The sequence below is a fragment of the Nilaparvata lugens genome, chromosome 4 (genome assembly GCF_014356525.2).
Source record: "Nilaparvata lugens isolate BPH chromosome 4, ASM1435652v1, whole genome shotgun sequence".
Taxonomy (NCBI): Eukaryota; Metazoa; Arthropoda; class Insecta; order Hemiptera; family Delphacidae; genus Nilaparvata; species Nilaparvata lugens.
Window position 1 is genome coordinate 58217659 of NC_052507.1, and position 25301 is coordinate 58242959.

Below are 25301 nucleotides of genomic sequence, written 5' to 3' on the forward strand. Positions count from 1 at the left end.
TATGGTTTTGATTAAATACTTTATTTCTTGAAAGACAGAATAGTTTTCTTGATGATTTCTATACATTCTCTTATTTGCTGCTCGTTGATGACTAGCGGTGGTGCAAATCGGATGATATCTCCATGAGTTGGCTTGGCAAGAAGACCGTTTTCTTTCAGCTTCATGCACACTTCCCATGCATCAAATTCTGCAACAAAATAGAAAAATATATATTTCAACATTATTTGAATTTTGTTCAATTAAAACTAACGGTCTAATAACATTATATTGATTAATGAAATAGTATGATTTAGAAAATGGTCATCGATTCATAGAATTTTTAGTGAATTAATAATCGCAGTTCGTGATGGAATTCAAAATTGATCAATAATCTATTAAAAAATCACTTCACTTATATGGGATACTTTATTCAAAAGAAGAATTTTATATATATGAAACTGCAAAATCAAATAGGAATAATTCAATTTAACTTGAATAAAATTTAATAACTTCAACCAAAAATAATTAATAAGAAATTCAGTAGATAAATCATATATGAGAATAAGCATATGAACATAATTATCTAGTATAATAGTATATTATAATATAATATTATCTAGTATCAACTTTTTTTTACATTTTAACTTAAAAATGGCCAATGGTCGAAACTAGTCGTTAAAATATTTTAAAGTTTTTAAAATTTTCTACTAAAAGGGTAGCCTACTACAAGTTTTTATATTGTCATACAAGAGTTGGATTTGTGTTTTCTACATAATACATTTTTATTTGGAATATATTTATGATTTTTCGATTCAACATTTATGAGTTTGGAAACTATTCGTTGGTCAAGGGTGGAACTTCCAAGTAGAGCTTTCGAGTTTCATAATTGTTTAGTCTGATATTCAATCTATTTAGAATCGATGTGAGTTTTCATCAAGTTACCTTGTGCACAAGTTTTCACAATTTCACAAGAGAGAAACTTATCAAGTTCTCTTCTTTTCCACATTGAGACACCAGGCTAAATCGCCGTTACCTCGGTCATAATTAAGGTTCTTCGTAAGGAAAACAATAGCTGAATTTATTATTTCAATTTTCGCCAGATAGGTAGGCCTACCTTTGTTGATGACAATAGCATTGAGCAGCCCCCTCCCCCTGACGACAGGCACAATATCCTTGGGCATGGTTGCCAGTTCGTCTCTGAGAATTTGTCCCATTTTGTCGGCGTTGTCTGCCAGTCGCTCCTCTATCAGCACTTGGACAGCAGCCATTGCCACGCGGCAGCCGAGGGGATTGCCACCGTATGTGGAGCCGTGCTCGCCTGGCTTGATGCAAAGCATCACGTCGTCGTTGGCCAATACTGCTGACACCTGCAACAATAATAATATGTGATTATTGAAGAAGTTTATATTCCACAACAAATTACCAATTTAAAAGTTACAATAATAAAAACACATGGTAGGCCTAGGATTCTCTATATAATTATAGGTCTTCAAATTTGTCAAAACAACAAAGAAATAGATTTTTGTTATTTATGTTTGGACAGTTTCGATACTCTTGGATTCTTTTTCCTATACCATGATCAATAACAATGTTTGGTGCCCTATACTTTACAAATAGTCTGTTTGGATTGTCACGCATAATTCAATCCATCTAATAGAAAGCTTAAGCCCAATAATAAACAGATGAATATCGAGAAATACGAAATTGTTTTTCAATTATAATTCGATTATTGTTGTTTGAATAATGTAAATTGGAATTTTATTTTTTTATGTAGCGGCGCTGCATATAACATTCACTACATATTTCATCAACTAGCAAAAATCACCTCAGAAGCATCAACGACTGCATTCCTTATATTATGACACGACCGTAATTCTTTATATTATGTACAGTTCTATCATATCAAAGTCTTATAAAAAAATGTTTTATTTTATAATCACTAACCCTCCATACATCCTTATTATTATATAGGCATATGGTGGGGACATCCTCCACTTCCTTTCATACTGACGTTTATTTACGGGATGAACGTTTTGGAATATTGTTCCCAAAGGTAGATTCCCACACTAAATAAATATGAGTATCTGTGAACATGCCCAATACAGTGTTTCATACTTGTATTCTGTATATTCATACCGTACTTGCTCGACTGGGCTTAGAGTGGGATAAGTCTCTTAGAACTCACAGGAATTGTATCTTATTAGTATTTTTTTCACTCACTAGCTAATTATTATCAGTATCTTCACTATACCTCTACAGGTCTCACTACTCGAGAGGATGACCGACCTTCAAAAAATAAAAGGTAAATTAAATCATTTCAGGATTCGATGACTAAGGTGCCCTTCACTACAATAATAGGAAATTCGTATTAATACATTTCACAGTAGATATACCTTGGCATTTTTCATGAGCTGGCTTTCTGTTCTATAAATGAATCTTTCCACTGCTATTTATGATTATATATGAGGCAATTATTCCAAACTAAGGAGATCCACATTTGTTAATACTGATTAATAATTTTATCTTGATATTAATTCTCAAAACTACGTTCAATGCATCAACTACTATACTCCAGAGGGTACTTAGAGAATCATTATCTCTATTCTTACTAATAATTAATTATCACATCTCTTACCAAAATTATTTCCATAATTAATAATTTTCGAAATGCTGAATTTCAAATAAATTGGATGATTAACATATGTTATAGATATGGATGTAATCTATAGGTAAAGATAGTAATCTCCTATATAATGATATCTTCTACTGTTGTCACAGCTTGTACAATAGAAGCTAATGTGTGAAGAATTATTGATAGAACAGAGGGGTGGGTAGTTTGTTTATATGCTTATATAGGGGCTGTTTCATTTAACGTTATCTTAGACATTCATCACTAAACTATTACAGTTCTCAATATAGTTTGTTCATATGCTTATATAGGGGCTGTTTCATTTAACGTTTTCTTAGACATTCATCACTAAACTATTACAGTTCTCAATTTACTACTTTTATCGTTATTGCAACTTCACCGTTCAATACTATTTAAAACTCATCTAAAATAATCTAGCACTTTCTCCATCGTCTCCTCTACTTCTTATTTTTTCTTTCTCGTTTCTCTTCTTGATCTTATATTTATAATGATTATTTGAATATTGTTGTTTGCGATGATGATTATTATTCTTTTCTATTCTTCTTCTCCTTCTTCTTCGTCTTCTTCTCTTCTTCTTCTTCTTCTTCCTTCTTCTTCTCTTCTTCTTCTTCTTCTTCTTCTTCTTCTTCTTCGTCTTCTTCTTCTTCTTCTTCATCTTCTTCTCTTCTCTTCTTCTTCTTCCTTCTTCTTCTCTCTCTTCTTCTTCTTCTTCTCTTCTTCTTCTTCTTCTTCTTCTTCTTATTCTTCTTCTTCTTCTTCTTCTTCTTCTTCTTCTTCTTCTTCTTCTTCTTCTTCTTCTTCTTCTTCTTCTTCTTCTTCTTCTTCTTCTTCTTCTTCTTCTTCTTCTTCTTTTTTCTTTTTCTTTTCTCTTTTTCTTCTCTCCTTGATTAATTCAAGATCACAATGCGATGTTCTATTTCTTATTCTATAGTTCAGTTTCATAAGTTCTTCACAATTTGTGCACATTCCTTCTTTCTCTTCTTTTCTTCCCTATTATCATTATTTTCCCTGTGATTTTTCCACTTGCTATCCAGCATGTTCAAATGTTTATTTCTCTTTCTATATCTATTTATCTTTCTACCTTTTCTCTTTCTATCTGATTACCTTCTACTAATATCCATATATTATATTATAATATCCATATATTCATCCATATAATATTCGATTCTTTCCCACATTAAATCATACTACTCCTCTTCAATTTTATGTGAATATTATTCATTATCAGTTGTATTATGTATCTTTCCTCTATTGATAACTTTCTTCAAAGATTTTTCGTTTTTTCTGCTGGCTTCTTCTTCTCTTTTTCAGTTGTTACTGGATCCCATTTCGCTCTATCTCCACCATGAACACGATCTTCCACTACTGGATTTCATCTCTCTCTATCTCCACTTGGACTCGATTTTCCACCACTGGATTCCATCTCTCTCTGTCTCCACTTGGACTCGATCTTCCACTACTGGATTCCTTCTCGCTCTACCTCCACTTGGACCCGATTCTTCCACTACTGAATACCTACTCGCTCTATCTCCACTTGGACCTGATCTCCCACTACCAGTTCTTCCTCAATCTTCATCTTATTCACCATTAGGATTATTCATCACCGAAACTCCACACATCTACATCTTATTGTGTTTAGTGAATTTGAACTAGTGCTTTAAATAGTGAAGGGAGCCGAACTGTCAAGGCATACTGAATGCACTCGAATCAAGAGACTTTTTCATTTGGGTTAAGTTTTATCAGTTCATCCCCATTTCCCCCGTCATGTGTTGTTCTGAGGTCGGTTCACGGTTGGTCTGCTGCTTCCATGATGCCTCTCACTGACACGTCAGCTCGCTCGCCCTCAAGTAGGTATGATTATTTCAATAATAGTAATGATGACGCAGGTATGTTTCTAGCAAATAAGCTCCACTCTTTCAAAAAACTTTTCAAGGCTGCTCACCTTAACGTACAATCCCTCAGTTGCCACATTGATGAACTCAGAGCAATCTTCCGTTTTCAGGACTTCAATATAATCGGAATTTCCGAATCATTCTTGAAGCCTAGTATTTCATCAAATTTTGTTGCATTGCCTGGATATAATCTTTTCCGGAATGATAGATTAAATAAAGCTTGTGGGGTGTAGCAATTTATGTGAAAGATGGTATCAAAACAAAAGTTTCAATCACATCTAAACAAGAGTATTGTTCCAGACCAGAGCTTATGCTACTTGAATTATCCTTATCTAGTAATGATAAATTACTCGTTGGTATCTGTTATCGCCCACCAAAAATAGGTCATTTCACAGATTTTGAAAATGCCTTGCTTTCTCTTATGCCTTGTTATAACCGTATACTAGTTATGGGGGATATGAACACCGACTTGAACATGACGAATCGTAACTTTGACTACTTTCAACTGACTACAATTTCCCAATGCCTAAACATGACTATTTTACCCCTCGATCCAACTCATCATACTAATGAATCAGACACACTCATTGACCTTCTCATTGTTAGTGATCCCAATAAGGTTGTTCAAGCTGGCCAAATCTCAGTCCCAGCTATTTCTAGACATGATTTGATCTACTGTGTACTTTCCCATAAGATACCCAAGCCAGAACAGAAAATTATCACTTATAGAGACTTCAAAAACTTTGATGAAGCCGCCTTCCTGACTGATGTGGCTCAGACTCCATGGCATCAAATGAAGCATTACCCTCAGTTGATGACATGGTCAAGACTTTCGAGAATTGGACTTTGACTTTGTATGACAAACATGCACCTTATGTGACAAGGAGGATTAATAGAAAACGACGAGTACCGTGGATGACTGAAGACATACTTAAGATGATGGGACGTAGAGACAAAGCACATAGAAAATTTAAAAAGACATTTGACTTGGACAGTTTGATAGAGTAAAGGAGCCTTAGAAATAGGGTTAAACAGGAATACGGAACTCAAAGATTAGGTACTTGAATTCGTTTATGACAAACAATAGACAAGACTCTAAATCACTTGGCAGGGAATAAAAGAATTCGGGCTTGGCAAACAGAAATCGAATCCACAAATTGACTTACCATTGAATAATATAAATGACCATTTCGTTTCACACTCTAACCAACGCGACGAAGTTGTCATTGCTAATCATATAGATGATCTTGAAGAGCAGGTTACAAACTTAGATTTACCAATCACTGATCAATTTCATTTCCATCCAATCTCAGAGGAAGACACTTTCAGAGCAATTCAACGTATCATAGTAATGCTACGGGTGTAGACAAAATTCCTATTAAATTTATCAAGAAGATGTTATTTGCTGTTTTACCAACCATTACATACATTTTCAACAAGTCACTTGAAGAAGGCATTTTCCCTGAAAACTGGAAGTTTGCTCTGGTTCGCCCTCTAAATAAAGTTCCATCACCCAATAAAGTTGAGGATTTTAGACCAATCAGTATTTTACCTGCATTGTCCAAAGTGCTAGAAAGACTCATTCATGCTCAAGTTGTAAAATTTCTAGACAACAATAGTAAGCTTCATAACTTTCAATCAGGCTTTAGAAAATTCCATTCAACTGAGACAGCTCTGCTTCGTGTCACTGATGATATAAGGTTAGCTATGGACCAAAGAAAATGCACCATCCTCACTCTATTTGATTTTTCTAAAGCATTCGATACTGTTGATCATACAGTCCTTCTGAATAAGTTGGCTATTCTTGGTTTCAGTCACAACTCGTTAGTTTGGTTTAAATCCTATCTATTAGGTAGGAAACAATGTGTATCTGTCGGCGACAAAAAGTCAACTTGGAAAAACGTTATGCATGGAGTACCATAAGGTTCAATTTTAGGCCCTCTCCTCTTCACTTTGTATGCTAATGACCTTTCTTCCATTATCAAATTCTCCAGTTTCCATACTTATGCAGACGACCTTCAAATCTATTTAAGCTGTCCCATAACAAAAATTAATGAAACAGTTGGAATAATGAATCAGGATATCAATTCGATAGTGGAATGGACAAAGAAAAATGGCCTTAAGCTTAATCCCATCAAAACACAACCATTATAATTGGATATTCTCGTCTTATAAACAATATTGACCTTGAATCGATTCACAAAATTAGTGTAGACGGTAATGACATTCCTTACTGTAGCTCAGTTAAAAATTTAGGCATTATTATGAATAATACTCTTGACTGGTCAGAACAAGTGAACAAAACTTGTAAAAAGGTATTCTCAGCCATGCATGCATTGAAGAAAAGCACGATATCCTCCCTAGAAACATTAAATTATTATTGGTTCAATCTCTCATCTTCCCACATTTAATGTATTGTAATTCTGTTCTTAATGATATGCAAGTCACTCTGAATGATAAACTACAGCGTTGCCAAAATTATTGTCTACGTTTCGTCTACTCTCTCCAACGCCATGATCATATCACCCCAGCCCACATTGCTAGTTCAACATTGAAGCTTCCCGATCAGAGGCTTTTTCGAATAGTCAAGCTTGTTAGAGATATCTTGAAATATGGTAATCCGAACTATTTTAAAGATGATTTCAAATTTGTCTCTGAAGGTAGGAGGATAGATGCTTCACATACTAGAACCGGAGAAAGTACTTTAAGGATACCCAATCATCGAACTACTATTTTCAAAAAATCCTTCTTAGTCAGTGCCTGTCGTGCATGGAATACACTTCCTGTTTCCATCAGGTCTATCGAGAGCCGAGCGAGCTTCAACCTGACTTTAAAAAAACATATTTTGGAACAAATGACTGAAACTGTCCGGCCCTAGAACGATCACATGACAACCATCCCTCAGCCACTCCATCAATATAAACCTTTAAACCATGTTATAGAACGAATTGTGTATATATATATATATATAATATATATATATATATATATATATATATATATAAAATATAAACTCATGTTATTTCAATTATCCACTGCATACTGCTGTATATTACTGAAATTTGATAACCTGATCTACTTCAGCCTACTTCATTTTATTAATCAATTATTTGATCTTATCTACCTATATAATTATTTTACTTTATCAATTTTCTGTTTTTTTTTCTCTTCAACATCATATTGATTAAAACTTTTACAATATTCCATTAATAAATAAATCCTTAGTTTAAATAACGAAATTAACGTTTTGGTAGAGAGTTAGTGGGGAGGATATTTTTAATATTCTTCTCAAAGAATGGACATTGATATGTCCAAAGCTCCGCAAATTTATGTAGATGCATAACAATATGATTATTATCTATAGTTATTATATTACAAATTGCTTTTTCATATCATATACAGTTCAATAGTTATTTTCTTAGTCTATATTATGTAAATTCATCTATAACTTTGCTGTATTGTAAGCTATTGTATATAAGTGTATAAGCCAGTATATATTGTAATCTACATAAATAAAGTACTCAATGAATCAATCAATACTCTGATACTCTGTTTGATAACCTATGTATGGGAGTACGTTGTTATATGATCTCTAAACTTTCACACACATTTTATTGAAGCGATATGTGTTCAAAGTGCTATTTTTGGTTATTCTTATACAATATTCTTATCTTTTCTGAACACTTAGCTACACATTCATTGGAATTATGAGATGGAAGTGCAATTTCTAGTGCAATATTCTATTCCTATAATTATATTATGTGTTCATATTAATAAAAACAATATAAAAACTTGGAGTACCCTTTTATTAAAAACTTCAAATTATATTAACAACTAGTTTCACCATTGGTGATTTTCAAGTTTGGTCATTTTACTTGAAAATGAATATTATATAATTTAATATATTGATATAAATGAATTAATTTGTCGTTAATATAATTTGAAGTTTTTAATAAAAGGGTACTTCAAGATTTCATATTGTTTTTATTAATTTTAATAGAGTAGCGCATACAAGTGAAGTGATTTTATGTGTTCATATAGCCTAGGTATAGTCCTATATAGTTATAGGTTCATATAGCCATAAAGTCTTTTTGATGGAAACATATTATCTATCAATTTATTTACCGGATAAACGCCGCCAGACAACGCCTTGCCGAGAACTAGCAGGTCAGGTCGTACGCGATCGTGATCGCAGCAGAGCAGTCGTCCGGTGCGACCCAAACCCGTCTGCACCTCGTCGGCGATCCAAAGCACGTTGTGCTGCGAGCAGAGGCGGCGCACCTCCTTCAGGTAGCCTTCGTCGGGAACCACCACTCCGGCTTCACCCTGGATCGGCTCCACCATGAACGCGCAGATGTTCGGGTCTGTCTTCAGCTCGTGCTGCGATAATCGAACGAAATTATATTTCACATAAGAAAATAACATTAATGTAGTATACACAATTGCTATGAATTTCTCAATGGAGAGTGTTTTTCTCAGTTTATTAAGGTTTTTTGTCAGAGTAGTAAATACAATTTCTTCAAGTTTTCTCAGTAGAGTGCTTATTCAGCGTAGTATATATACAATCTTTTCTGTAGAGGGTGTTTGTTTTATTCAGTGTTTCGTCAGCTTAGTATACACAATCATCTCCCAAAATTTCTCAATAGAGAGTGTTCATTCAGTGTTTGGTTCAGCGTTCATATAAATTAAGGCTACTAGAGCTGACCGCAAGCAGTCAATCTGACAGTCTGAGAATCTCGGTACCTTAAACATGGCAAAACGGTGGTCACTCATTCAGTAAACAACGAGTAAACACTTATCTCACCAATGTATCTATAAATCTCACCTATTATCTCACCAATGTACCGAGTATTGTCATAGCCACCTCTAATACCTCTGTATTAGGGGTGGCTATTTATGGTATTGTACCGGTATTAATTTTACAGAATGTATTATATGTATTAACTTTTTGGTGAGGGCTACTATATCAGGAAATGAACAATCTAAGCACGGTAGCCTTTATTGAAAACTTCAATCACATTTTTTATTTGCTGATATGAATACTACATAGTCTATGTATTAGTAATGAGTAAACCAGCCCATGTTGGGACCAAAATTCAAACAGCTATAACTCGGACAAAAATAAAAAAATCTACATTTTTAATTTTATATTTATTGTATTGGCTTACACTTTCATCCTTAATGATGGCAACTGGGTTGATCGTCAAATGATTTTTTTATTGCAAAAGTAATTTTTTTGGAGTGTCCCAACGTGGGCTTAAGATCGGCCCACGATGGGACATTCCCTGCCCAGGTTTGGATATTGAATTAAGAATAAGCAATTCATTATTTTTGTTTATTTATAACATTTTATTATAATTATTGATAGTATAAATTTATCATTTGAATTTTTTTTTTAGTAAAAAGTGTTACCAAAAGTCATGTGCACAAAGTGTGTTTGAAATGGCTACCTCTGAAGCTACATTACAGGCTATAATCATGAATCATATTCATTTATAATTTATTTCATTGATATGTAGCCTACATTGAGTATAATGAGATTCAGAAGAAATGCTCATCGTTATATTATGAGCATATATATCATGATTGCAGTGTCCCAATGTGGACTGTCCCAAGGTGGGGAGATGGTCATGGCTTTGTTTTAGACAGATTAAGTGGATTAGAAATAAGAGTGCAATAATGTGCTATATGTCAAAATATTCATAAAATTATACAGAATGCATATTAGCTGTGAGACTCACCTTAAATGGTAAATGTTCAGAGTAAAAATTAAAATTCGATTTCTCAAAAAAAAACTTTGAGCTTACAAAAAAATGTTTTTTATTTTTTTCTTAATAACGACTGGTGCTACATAATTATCTGAAATTATTATATCTGTAATTAAGACTATAAACAGCTGATAAAACATCGCATTTGTTGCCAACCTAACACTCACTAATTTTCCACAACTTGTAGTGTCCCAACGTGGGATTGTTAAAACGTGGGCTGGTTTACCCTTGTATTCAAGGTACATTAGCCATATATTATTAAAACACTTCACTTGAATGGGCTACTTTTTTACAAATTAATGAAATCAATATGAAAACTTGTAGTACCCTTTATTTGTAGTTTCCTAAACTAGTCTTTGTAATATTTTAAATAATAAAGGGTACTAAAAGTTTTCATATTGTTCTTATTAATTTATTCTAGGTACATTATTGCTCTTCACTATGCATTGGGTAGCTTGTTATTAATTTTCACTCAGCGACTACATAGTTTGTATTATGTGTTCGCTGTTTTCACTGCATTTTCTTGAAATAATAGGTCTGATAGAAGGCCTAATAACACAGCTATTAAAATGTAACAACCTTCATCAATGTAAAATGGAGCAATAATAATCGAGAAAGAATCTTCAACAAATAGAAGTTCATATTCTTGAAGGAGATCAACTACTCAACTGTCAAAATCATCATAAAAAATAATAATGAGATTGTATGGTGATAAATTATTAATAATATAAATCAATGAGAGAATAATTAATTACCACGTATATGATCATAGTATCATTAAAAAAGCATATCAGCTTTTATATCTCTTTTCACACTTCTATCTAAGACTATTATAGTATTTTTCTAATTTTGTAATGCAGTTTTCTTGCTCTTTTGTTTCATACTGTAGGGCCCACCCTTATATTTCAAGAGGAGAATAATATCAGACAACTGACACAGGTTGATACCTGAACAGTTTCTTTACTCTGTGGTAACATATAGGTTTCCCCAATCTTCTCACATATTGTAAAATCAACATTTGCCTCAGTGACTCTCATGAAGTTTTACAAGACCATTATTGATTTTTTTAAAAATCTCATGATATATGATAAATCTGATAAGTTGTGAATAATATTTTGGAAATCACACATTACCTCTAGAGCTTTGAGATCATTGTAGGGCACCAGCCCAAAGCCAGGCATGAAAGGGCCGAATCCACTGTAGCTGGAGGGATCTGTGGATGAGGAGACGGCAGCCAGGGTGCGACCCCAGAAATTGCCATTGGCGAACAGGATTCTCGCTTTGTTTTCAGGCACTTTCTTCACCTCATACGCCCACTTTCTTGCTAGTTTACATGCTGTTTCACCTCCTTCCACACCTATTAATACAAAAATTGAATAATTTTCCAGAGTCTGAGTCATTGTTACAATATTATTAGACTTATATTTAGGGTAAACCAGCCCACGTTAGGACACCAAAATTCAAACAGCTATAACTTGGACAAAAATAGAAAAATCTACATTTTCTAATTTTATATTTATTGTATTTGCTTACACTTTCATCCTCGAGGATGGCAACTGCATTGATTATAAATTGATTTTTTTATTGCAAAAACAATTTTTTTGGGAGTGTCCCAACGTGGGCTTAAGATCGGCCCACGATGGGACATCCCTTGCCCAGGTTGGGATATTGAATTAAAAATAAGTAATTCATTATTTTTGTTAATTTATTACATTTTATCATAATTATTGATAGTATAAATACATTTTTTTGAAATTTTTCTAGTAAAAACTATGACCAAAAATCATTTACACAAAGTGTGTTTGAAATGGCTACCTCTGAAGCTACATTACAGGCTATAATCATATATCATATTTATTTATAATTTATTTCATTGATATGTAGCCTACATTGAGTAGAATAAGATTCAGAAGTGTCCCAAGGTGAGCTGTCCCAAGGTGTTCTATATGTCAAAATATCCATAAAATAATACAGAATGCATATTAGCAGTGAGACATACCTTGAATGGTAAATGTTTAAAGTAAAAATTAAAATTCCTCTTCTCAAAAAGAAACTTTGAGGTTACAAAAACATATTTTCAATTTTTTCTTAATAACGGCTGGTGCTACATCTCAGAAATTATTATGCCTGTAATTAAGGCTATAAACAGCTGATAAAACATCCCATTTGTTACCAACCTGATACTCACTAGTTTCCTACAACTTGGAGTGTCCCAACTTGGGATTGTCCCAACGTAGGCTGGTTTACTATTGAAAAATAAGGAATGTTTGAATTATTTGTGCATTGGTTGAAAGAGAAACCATATGTCATCATCTAAGAAGAAAAAAAAAACAGAAGCTTAATAAATGTAGCCTATACCGTACGCGTACGGTACGGTATAGCCTTTATTGGGAAAAAATACATGAGTATTCAAATTATACTACTGTATTTGCATAGGTTGAAGAAAAAACATGTCATTACTTACAATGAGAAAGTCAAGAAATTGATGTTTGCCAACAATTAGGTGGCTAGTATGGTTTTCAATTATTTTGTTCCTTATAAAAATTAAATTCATTAATTATTGCATCTTTTAAAATTATTACCGTATATGTTAGAGATTTATATTATGCACTATTTGAAGTTCAAAATAATATTATTGAATATTATTGCCTTTAAAAGTAGGGGTACCGGTACGGTATAAAAGGATAGGCCGAAAGAATTTGTAAGATCACGTTAATTTATCGCAGTTCAACTTTCAATGAAAGACCGTTTTCAATCTATGCTCAGGCTAATAAGCAAACTTCATAGAACATACTGATGATCAATTTATTAGCTCGATTATTTTATACTTGAACGATGAATCAGTCATCAATAATCCAGGTCAGATAATTGTCCCAAATAGTTTAAAGACATGCATTATAACAAAATGACAAAACTATCTGACAGAATCCAAAGTCAGGGCAGTGGACTGTGAATGATAGTTGTTATTAATACCTACAAAATAAATCTCTGAATTCTGTGCATAAAAAACTGATAGCTTGAAGTGTGGGGAGTACGCCAATAAAAGACAAAATGAGTAAACAAGTTGAGATTTAATAGCAATGAAATAATCGGCAGATGGCCACATACAAAAACAAGTGTATGAAAATTAAATCGAATAAAATCTTTAACTGAATTTATTATGAGATGGAATAAAACCGTTAGAACGAAAACAATTACAAAATTTTGAATGAATGTAATTAATGATACTAATGACCAATGAAGACTGACAACAATTGATAAGGTACTGTCAATGATACCTGAATTGAGAATAGAAAATTTTAAATGATACAATAATAAAGTTATTGTTGAAAAATTCAATGTTAATGATTTTAAAAAGAATAATAGCAAATGACAATGAGATATAGATAATGCTCTATATATTGAAATAGTTGAATGTCTTGATTGACACTAGTACAAATAACCTTAGAGTAATCGACATTAATACCAATAAGTAAGTCCAGGAATGAGAATGTCTTGGTTGACATTAACATAAGCAAGTTCCAAAATCAATGTCATACACATTGAAATAGGCCTCAGTGTCCTTAAAATAACGCTTGTGAGCTAAGGGTAGCTGTCAAATACAATGAAATAATTATTAATGTTGAGTACATTAATATAGGCGACATAGGCCTTCAATGATTTGAATGTCAAGTTAGACATCAATAGAACAATAAATAGGCGTCGGTGGCCTTAAAATATCACTTGCAAGCCAAGGGTAGCTGTCAAATACAATGAAATAATTATTAATGTTGAGTACATTAATATAGGCGACATAGGCCTTCAATGATTTGAATGTCAAGTTAGACATCAATAGAACAATAAATAGGCGTCGGTGGCCTTAAAATATCACTTGCAAGCCAAGGGTAGCTGTCAAATACAATGAAATAATTATTAATGTTGAGTAGGCTACATTAATATAGGCGACATATAGGCCTTCAATGATTTGAATGTCAAGTTAGACATCAATACAACAATTCAGATATGAAAATACGCTTGTAAGCCAAGGGTAGCTATGAAATACAATGGAATAATTATTAATGTTGGATGCATTAATATAGGCGACATAGGCCTTCAATGAAAACACTTGTAAGCCAAGTGTAGCTGTCAAAATTGAATGTCTCGGTCGACATTAATACACTTGTAAGCCAAGGGTAGCTGTCAAATACAATGAAATAATTATTAATGTTGAATGCATTAATATAGGCGACATAGGCCTTCAATGAAAACACTTGTAGCTGTCAATTACAATGAAATAATTATTAATGTTGAGTACATTAATATAGGCGACATAGGCCCTCAATGATTTGAATGTCAAGTTAGACATCAATACAACAATTCAGATATGAAAATAAGCTTGTAAGCCAAGGGTTGCTATTAAATACAATGAAATAATTATTAATGTTGAATGCATTAATATAGGCGACATAGGCCTTCAATGAAAACACTTGTAAGCCAAGGGTAGCTGTCAAAATTGAATGTCTCGGTTGACATTAATACACTTGTAAGCCAAGGGTAGCTATCAAATACAATGAATACATATTATAACCTTTAAATAACGTAGGACAGTGCTCTCAATGAGACATACACTGTAACATATTGAATTCATGTACATAGGCTCGATTGCCGAAAGTATGGACAATTAAATGTTCTTAATTTCCGTAAAAGCTGAATAATAGCTACAAAAATAATATGAATACACATTGAAATGTTTGAATTGGAAATAGAGAGCAACGTGGTCCAGTTTCAACACGCTGTTAGTATTTTCATGAACAATTATGCAATACATGAGTAAAAAATGAAAATTGAATAGAATGATTCACGTAACCTGAATTAAATTTTTGAGGAAGAGATGCAGCCAGGCAGATAGGCAAGGAATCCACGGTACCCCAAGGAACAGGACGTTCAGCAAGCAATGATATGATGGCCATGTGATGATGAGAATGGAAGCATCCAACACAGTAGGCAATTCCCCCAATGGGAATTTGAGCAGGAACATGTAGAATTCCAAACAAATAATCCGAAATTCAAGTTGTGGAATTTTCAGAACGATTTCCAAACGGAAGAGATGATGAAATCAAAAGTCTGAGTTTCAAGAGGTGAAGCCAGTTGTTAGAAGAAAAGCGATAGACGCCAACACGAGATTGTGAAATCTTGACAAGGTTTATCATTGTAAATATACGAAGAAATTGATAAATAATTGCATCACAGTTGATGAATACATTTGAAGAATTAATTTGAAGGAATAATTCACATTTAAAACGTTCAGTAAACCAGATGAATTTGGATGAAGAAAAGTAGACCAGGAGCGAATGTGCACTCACCGACTGGATGTAATTGAAAGACGAGAAAGCAAGCTAAGGCTCGACTAACAAAGGACAAGCTGGAAACGCTCGATACGTAAGCAAAACGTTCGCAAACGTTTGATGAAAAAGTAGCAAATATCTAGAAAGTACAATGCCTAAAAGACGAAATAAAATTCAAAAAATTGAATAATAAAAATATTAAAATCGAAACGACGAATAATACGACGAATAATATTAGAAAACAATCTTGAATATGACAGTGACGTGTAACCGTGACATGCACCGGACAGTGCAAACGGACAAAATAACGTCTATGTAGTAACGGAACGAGTATCGAAGTGGACCTGTTCCAATAAATGCTTTGTCAGATTTTACATAAAAATAACAAGTAATCCGTTTGAAAACACTGTCAACAAGATTAGTCTAATTGACGTAAACCCCACTCCATTAGTCAAATATTCAGGGAAAATTATGTTCATGAGTGCCATCAAACATTATGAGCTTAAATAATAAACTGACCAGTATTCATGGGCAACAGCTTATCATAGCCGAAAACTCCGGTGATGTACTCCTCATATTCACCCAGCACATCTGAGTAGAATGCTCTCGAAACCAGAGTCAGCTTTTCAGACTGCTCTTGAAGGGCTTTCACTATTTTCGGGTGACAATGACCCTGGTTCACTGCAGAATAGGCACTGAGGAAGTCGAAATACCTCTTGCCTTCAACGTCCCACATGTACACTCCTGGAATATATAGTTTCACACAACTAAAGTTAGTATATTGGATAAAGAATCATTTTTATAAAATTTCTATGAAATGGAAAAATCATTGAAATGCGTTCCCAATAATTGTCCATAACTCATCTGAAGCTGTAGGTCTACTCTCAAAATTATCCTTTCCATCAACACCCACGCACCAATGTTGAAGTTTTTGAACTTTATTAGCTTTATTATAAGAGTTAAAATATTCACAAAAAATTCATTTTATTCCATATGTTTCGTTCAAGAAAGAGAAAAACCACAAGTTGTGATAGATTTTCAACAACGGATCTAGAGAATAATTGGAAAATTGAATAATTTAATAATTGAAAAATTGTGAGTTTGACATCAACAGCCTGTAAGCATTATTGGCTGAAGCAATTACATCAAATGCCTGTAAACATATCATGAAAATCCAGAGCCAACATGAAACTGTTATTCTTGATTGTCTTGGAATCTTTTTGAATGAGCATGTAATACTACAACTATTACTAGACAGATTACTAGAACATCCAATATTACAGTCTTTACTGGGTTATCTAGTTCTAAAATGAAAAATAGGCCCCATCTCCGCTATCGCGGAAAAAATGGAGTGGTGGGGCGCTCGGCCGCCTATAGTGAAGTGAAGAGGGAAATTATATTGTTGGTTGGCCTCTGAGGCCGGCTGCGACCGACGGAGGGTTAAAGTATTGGCTGAAAAAAACAATTTACCTACTTCTAGGCTCTGGAATAATGCTATACCATTATGAAAATAGGATTCTCCACTAATATAGATTCTATCAACTATGGAAAAATAATGAAATCTCACCCTGTGCCTTGCAAATAGCAGCTGGAAGTGGATGATAATTGTGTGCTCCATACTTATCTTCTCTGCTGAAGACTTCCTGTGAGGTCAATGACCTCTTCACAACAGATTCGCCATTTTGTGTCAACTTCAGTACTGGAAGTACAGAAAAACAATATAAAATTCAATTCTCTCACTATTATCAATGATGATTTCATTCATATGATTTGATTTTTCGAATAAGTGGGAATCACTTAGTGAGTTTTAGTATATTTTGTTTATTACCTTTAGGTACCGTATATTCTCTATTAATAACTTTCAGGAATCAATTTAATATAATATGATGAAGTGATAAGACTATCTCGCTTCCTATCAATGGAAAGAACATTATTTGAATAATAGACTATAATAGGCTACTACTAAAATACATCATACACAATATTGTTGAAAGTTATTTATACCTTTTAAGATTTGTGTAAAAAAGAGATTCTTATTCAAAAATGTAGGTCAACTTATAGCTTAATAAGACAATAGTGACACTCATTTAATAATAATTATTCAAGTCATTTATTATTAAATCGTAATTATTATCAAGTCCGGGATCAGCAAGATCCTAAGTATGTTGAACAATTGAACATTCGGAATTCATTTCATATACTACTGTAGCCTAGAAATAGCAAGACCAGAATAAAATGCTTGTAGGCCTATGAATTCATAAATATTTATATGAATTATAAGAATGTTATTCCAACCTTTTAATCGGTATCTAAGAGGAAAGTCAATCTTTGAGTGGTAATTTTATGTCTATAGACATTCATCCATCATTAATTTATTGTATTGTATGATACAAATAGGCTATAAAATGATTTCAGAAATCAATAAAACAAAGGAAATAACTGAAAGCTCGAGTTGTTTCCCAGAATAGTGTACATTCATATTAACACAAAAGTATTCCCACTTCAAATTTGCAAACCAGTCAAACAATTTTTGATTCGCATAGGTTGACAAGAACCTCAAAGATACAAAATAAATATAATTTGGAAATAGAATAGATATCATATTATTGGAGAAATTAATTACCCTATGTGAGGAAAATCACATTAGTTCACTTTATTACCATAAATGAGAAATTTTCAGTGATTTTCTCCCACTGGATCGATAGATAGATATAAACAATAAAATGACATTGATATTTAATGGTTTATCATATGGAAATTTAATAATAATGTAGGAAGAAAAATGTCCCCCAAATACTCAATATATAATGCAGTAACAGCATGACTAATACAGTACCGTAGCAAATTTTCAAAGTTTCAAATATTACACAGTATCAAATTATGAATAGAATAAGCTTAATGATGATTCGCATAGTACTTGTACTTACATGACTTGAATGATGATGATGATTGTAATAATCTACCACTTGGCTTGGCTAATAATGCATTCATTGCCATTGTAATACTTGGAGCCTCTTATTTCCACTCTTGAGAAGAAAATCGACTGAATTATCTCTGCAATAAAAGTCAACCAGACTATCAATAAAGCATTGAAAAAGATTCTGCTATTATATAATTATAGATAAAAGTTGAAGATGCATTTGAAATTTTACAGAAATTATCGTAAATTTGCGTTTATCTTTTACAGTAAATTTTTTGCATCAAATAGTTAGAGTTTCCACAAAAAGCTATTAGATTATGAAAATGGTAGCCTATCACTGTTCGAAAAATATAATAGACATTGAAATTTTCAAAACTAGAATTCTAGGCTTGTGATAAATTATTGTGTGATCGGAAAATTAAAAATATATTACTGTTAGAGTTTCCACAAAAATCATGAGCTTCCTCTATCACTGTTTAACAAATACAATAGAATATTGACATTTGTAAAGCAAGAATTCTAGGCTAGTGATAAATTACTGTGTGATGGAAAAATTGAAAATATATTTAAAATAAATGAAATCATTCTCGTGAAAAAAATAATATTGATAATATCAAGTACATTTTCAAGACAGTAACTTACCTATTATTATTATAATTATGACAGTGATATAAGTTAATAAGAAATAGATAGATTCTCATACCAATTAAACTCGTTTTCTTGCTTGTCTCAAATGTCCCACATTATCTCTTGTGAAGTATAGTAAAGTACAGTATATAGTGAAGTAAAGTGAAGTACCTATCTCTTGTAAGGTAAAAGTAGAGGAATGAAAACGTAAAGAAGTGGGAGAAGACTTGGAGGAAAAATGGGTGATGAAAAAATGAAATAAATCGTAACAGGAAAATAGAATCTCAGACAACTTTTTATTGAGAATCAAGTTTTCAAAGAAATCAGTATTAAAGTAGGTTATTACAAAGAAGTAATTAGTATTACAGGAAAGTAGAGTCAACTCAATAATAAGAAGCCTAAGGTGAAGTATCACTGTACACTGATAAAAACTGATCGTCATTACATTATTTACGTCTTAAATCATTTTTCAAAGGATTATCATTCAAGAATCAACTGAAAATGATATAAATTGTTCATATTTTTAATAGTTACGTATAGTAGGCCTATAATATGATTCGATATGGATGAATAGGAACAGAATAATCCAAATTCAGTTCATCATTACTGGCTACAATTTTCCATAGTGTCTCTTGAATTCTTCATTGATGGTTCGATTTTATCTATCAAGAAAATTATCACACTATTCCTAAACCGTGGAGATTTAGAAATCGAATGGCTTTCGATAAAAGAATATGCTTCTACATACTCATATCGAACCATTGATGGCAATCTATAATTTTTTGATGAAACAGTTATCAAATTGAGAAACAATCAATTAACGACAAAAGTTACAAAAAATAAAATGTAGTCTATATAGGCTTTGCAATTAGCCTATTTAATGAATGAATTCTTGTAGATAATATTCTTGTATGAGAATAGCAGGTGTTTTCTTAGGCAGATAGTGATAGTTGATCGGATGTATGCCTGCCTTCTTTATCCTATTATATTAAGCGAGCAATGTCTGTATTTATATATCTGGTTATTTTTATGCCTGGCTATTTTTATATCTGGTTATTCATGTTTAACGGATCTTGAAAACGGCTCCAACGACTTTCACGAAATTTGAAACATAGTAGGTTTATGATATAAAGATTCGATTGCTCTAGGTCTCATCCTTGGGAAAACTTGCTGAACGATATTAAAAGGATAATTCATCCTTGGCTGAAACAGCTGTGGATAGTGAAAAAGTGAGTATGTGAAAAATCAAAATACCGCATCCCCGAAATTCATAAGATGACGTTTAGCAAGCTGTGAAATATAAACACGATCATTTTAGAGAATTGTGTTCTGTTTATCAATAAATAAAAATAACGAGCGGAGCTCGGTGCCCCGATATTTATAATGAAGAGAAAAAATAAACGTTATTGAACTTTTTTGCATGTTGCCTTCTAACTACAACAGATGGAGAGGCATAACAGATAAATTATAGTTTTTTTATTTTAAAATATGACTTCAGTTGGTCTACTTATATTAGTAGAATCTGACTACAATAGTCCTATGATATAGCATTGTATACAATAATTTTTTTTCCAAATACCGGTAGCCTACTGGTAAAGATTTGAATAAAGTATTTTCCAAGTAATTTTGACAGCAGCAAACAAGTGGCCTAATAATCATCTGACATTCTCTTAATGCTATCAAATAATTATGTGAACCGCACTGTATGTAGCTAGCGGTAAATGAAAATATAAATCTGAGTACCCTTTTAAACTATCTTGTTACTACCTGTTTCGGCTACTAATGCCATTTTCAAGTCAAAATGCACTTGAAAATGGCATTAGTAGCCGAAACAGGTAGTGACAAAATAATTTAAAAGGGTACTCAGATTGATATTTTCATTTATATTAAAAGTACCCACAAAGAAAAAAGACAATAAAGTAGCTAGTGGTGTATATAATGATTATGAAGAGAATAATATAAGTTATTATTGATGAAGAAATTCGTAATTATTTCTTATTTTATTCAAGTGGAGAATTGTCAGATATAAATTCCACATCAAAACAGGAAAACCTTACAGTTATGAATCATGCTTTCAAAAAGCTCACCCATAATTTACAAGTGGATTATTCAATGTTCCAAAATTCTGTTCAACTCAAAACTCCTCCACGATATTTTCCACAACTCACTAAATTTAATCACTACTTCCAAGTTTATTCTCAGGTATATCATTATAATTACCGAATCACTAGAAACCTTTCTGCTAATATTATATTCAACAACCGATTAGGGTATAAATACTATGAACCGACATTATATTATATCACTGAGTATTATTATAATTTTGCCGATTGCAAGTTAAACGATATAAATGTCACTTCCACTTAAAGACTTTTTAAGTCACTCGAAGTATACGGTATATTCTGTTATTTGCCACTATAGTCTTGTTTTCATATATAGAACATCTTCATTATTATTTTGTCCGTAGTGGAGCAAACTTGAAGGGTACGTATTGCTTGTAATATTAAATTAAATGGTTTTGAAAAGAAATTATATCAATCTTGGTGCCAAACTACGAACACCTCACTTCAATTTCAAATATGATCTTCAAGACGATCAAAATTATACTTCCAACAACAATCTCAGAAAAACAAACTGTTCTAGAAGTACCTATCATTGTGAATTAACTAAAACTTCTCTGTTAAATATACACCTCACGATCAATAAAATGATAATAGATTAGCACCAAGTAGAAACTAATCAAAGCAAAAAGAACTAAAACGACAGCAATTTCAATCATCTTCAAAAACTATTCCAATAATACAACCAATCATAATGAAATTTTAAATATTGCTTCTGAAATGAATCACTTAACGTTGAGACGCACAATACTTTCCTTGCTAACAACATTCTGATGAACTGTTTGTATAGATTAGAACGTTCATGGGTCATTTGTATCAATCTAGTGCCGAGCGAAGCTGATTTTGATAAGAGAAAGATTATGATAGAAAGAGTGACTGTAACTCAATCGAAATTTATCCAGTTATTAAAACTAAAATGTGATGAATTTTTATTTGAAACAATGGGTGTGGATAAAATTATGAATTCATTGAAAAATATTTTTTTTCGAATCCACATGAGTTGAATTCCATTCTGATGACATAGAAAAATTTTATTTAAAAAAATGCAATACCTGTATATCACGTATTTTTCTCATGTAGGCCTACCATCGAATTTCAATATTTGCTGATTGAAAGCTCTTTTATAATTTGGATGATATAATATTGTCCTTAGTTATTATTATGATAATATGGTGTGCGCATATAAATCATGATGGAATTGAATTCGTCTTCAGTTTCAGGTGAATTCTGAGTTGCAAATGAGATGATTATTAATGCTCATAGCTGACAAAAAATTATTATTGCTCCATTATAAGGTTTAGTTTCAAATAGAGATGGACATTCTTGTTGAGTGATATTTATACCGGTACTCAATTTCAAGCTCTGTATGTTTTGTTGAATTAAATGAAAACCACTTGATATTGTGAAAATCACTGGTTTATTGGAACAATCGATGATACTAGATTCGGTTGTCACACCATTGTGAATCTCTTGTGAACTCTGGTGGCATACACTGAAAGCCTTCATAGTTTTTTTCAATTTTATAGTAGGCCAATCCGTTTTCATTATATTAATATGAATATCAGGACCAAAAAATTGCCTTCACAACAACGCAGGAAGTTTTTTCTGAATATTTTCACATCTACTTTGAAAACATATATATATTATTATGAGTTCATATTATGTATTTAGAAATCAAAATAAGATCATACTAAACAATAATAATCTTCCAGACCCATTGTAGAAGAGAATATACGTTTGATTTCAATGCTAAATAATAATCAACTTTCATTATTCCACTTATTTGTGCACCTATAATATTTATTGAGCTTGAAACTCAAATCATCATGACAATAAAATTGGCTCTAGGCCAAATTATACTTGGAATTGTAATCTGAGACACTTCATTTTCTTATTATTTATGGGAATTCTACGAGTCCACGACCTTATACTGATAAGAAAATTGTCAAATTTACTAAACACTAAAAATGCGATTAAAAATTATGAATGGAATGATAAATTTATGATAGTATAAAAGCATAAAAATATTGATTAGGCTAGACACTATATATATAGAGAAATTATCTCATTCAAACATTGGTTTCTATATTGTATATAGTATCAATGTAGAAATATTTCATGTAGATTCAACAGGTTATGAGCCTTAAATAAGTTTAGATTAACTTATTCGGAAAGAGAATTTATCAAGTGAATTGGAATGATAATTTTCCTCAATAATATAATTATTATTACCTCAATCTGTTTAGCACCAAGAGATCAGAATAAAAATCCTCACGTCAAATCATCGTTATATAGTTATATATGCAACTTTTTTTATCTTCAATGTGAAATATAAAATATTCCACAATTGAACTCACGTTTCTATAAAATAGCATTAATAACGTGAATTAATAATCTAGTGTTAAGTTGAGGTAATTATTCCACATAGAAATAATACCGTATTTTAAAATATTTCATTAGCTAAAATTCAAATTTCATCACGTGAATTATAATTATATGTTATGAATTGAATATGTATAATTGATTGATTATATAATTTTATTAAAATGAATTTTTTGCATAGGCCTTGATTCAAAATATAAATCCTCTAATGTATAAAGAAACAAAAAAAAAAAAATAGAATTCTCATACCGTGCTTGGAAGTGAATTCTTCTTTGCAGTTGTAAAGAAAATGAGAACCAGGTTCACAAGCCAATAACCCGTAGCACTATAATTACTGTAGGAAGAAAGTTTTTTCCATAACTAACTGGTGCAGTTGAACTGTGAAAAGTTGACACTTGCGATAAAAAGTTGAAGGTATGACAGGATAAAGACTTTGAGTGTTATTAACTATCATTATTTTGCTTTCCAATTCATACTGAACATTACATTGGGAAAAATCAATGTTTTACGTGTAATATTCGAAAATTATTTATTCAGATTAATATATAAATATATGCTTTGATAATATTATGATTATCTGATCCATTGATCAGGTAATATCAGCTCATTTTTGAGTGATTGACCCATTCAATTTTAAATGGATTATAAGCCAACCAATTTTGGTTCCCAATCTATAAAAATAAAACATCCAAGCTGAAAAAATAATCATCATTCAAAAGTAGGTATCGTTTCCACTGATTGAATCTCTTCTATGAATTCGAAAGCACATAATGTATGTAGATATTATTCACAAAATGGGAAACATTTCAATGTTGCATGAAACAGTTTTGTTTTCAGTTGTCTTGTCATTGTTCATCTTTGAAGATTTAATCTTTCAAATTACATTTTTTTCATCCTCTAAACATAGTGCGAAATGGGTTTGCCGGTAGCCGATGAGGTGTTACGAAACTTATATTTGTTTAAATTGAAATATAGCTCACCAATGTTGACTTTGATGATGACTTCGGCCATTAAAACATTATAAATTAGATGAACAGCCCATATATTAAATTTGAAATAAGTAGCTGAATTGGACCTACCTTAATATTATTACTTGAAGTATATTATATTCTTTTTCCCACGAAGATGAATGCAGATTTTGGAAGCCGAAGCTCAAGAGTGGTCCAACTGCTTTGCGATCTCAGACTGAAGGACACCAACCTAAACTTCGACATTACCGTCTGACAAAAACAACAAATAGACTCTGCATCCAAATCAAGTTTCAATTTGTGACCAAGTCAATATTTACCGGCAGATTAGCGTGACGACTGCTCAATATCTCTTCTATACTATCTTTCAACTAGCCTACTACTACGGTATTCTCCATCTACTATCAATTACGCGTCTTGATTGTTCAGATTCATAGATTGATATGACTAAAGCACTACATTTATAATGAATAAGACTAATTTCTAAATAAAACAAATTCGCTTTAAAAAGCAAACACATTTTCTCATGGCAAAAAAAGGTCTTTAATATTATAATTATCATTTACATTCATTATTATTCAATTAATATTATAATGATTATTTATAACTATCATTATTATGATAGTTATGATCATTATTATGATGTTACATTCATCATGGAATCTGGATTG

General features: G+C 32.1%; 1 protein-coding gene across 5 annotated transcripts; it reads right to left on the reverse strand.

The window, feature by feature from the left end:
• LOC111057099 (ornithine aminotransferase, mitochondrial) lies at positions 1-24989 on the reverse strand. Of its 5 annotated transcripts, XM_039425974.1 has the most exons (9): positions 24742-24968; positions 23912-24040; positions 18541-18667; positions 17181-17312; positions 16133-16357; positions 11423-11646; positions 8647-8901; positions 1094-1346; positions 1-187 (listed from the first exon to the last, which is right to left on the reverse strand). In XM_039425974.1, the coding sequence occupies exons 3-9, from the start codon at positions 18608-18610 to the stop codon at positions 21-23; spliced, it is 1326 nt and encodes a 441-aa protein (XP_039281908.1). In that variant the 5' UTR covers positions 18611-18667; positions 23912-24040; positions 24742-24968; the 3' UTR covers positions 1-20. The 5 variants fall into 5 exon arrangements, with proteins under 5 accessions (XP_039281908.1, XP_022200219.2, XP_022200220.2 ...); XM_022344527.2 differs by lacking the exon at positions 23912-24040 and having other exon boundaries at positions 24742-24989; XM_022344528.2 differs by lacking the exons at positions 23912-24040; positions 24742-24968 and adding an exon at positions 21248-22068.
• Positions 24990-25301: the final 312 nt, after the last annotated feature.

Bases quoted from the DNA above. Each gene is read 5' to 3' on its own strand.
- LOC111057099 (XM_022344527.2), bottom strand. From the start codon at position 18,610: ATGGCAATGAATGCATTATTAGCCAAGCCAAGTGGTAGATTATTACAA. The intron at 16,358-17,180 runs GTGAGATTTCAT...TATATATTCCAG, and splicing joins TGCTATTTGCAAGGCACAGG to GAGTGTACATGTGGGACGTT. The intron at 1,347-8,646 runs GTAAATAAATTG...TTATTGTTGCAG, and splicing joins TGTCTGGCGGCGTTTATCCG to GTGTCAGCAGTATTGGCCAA.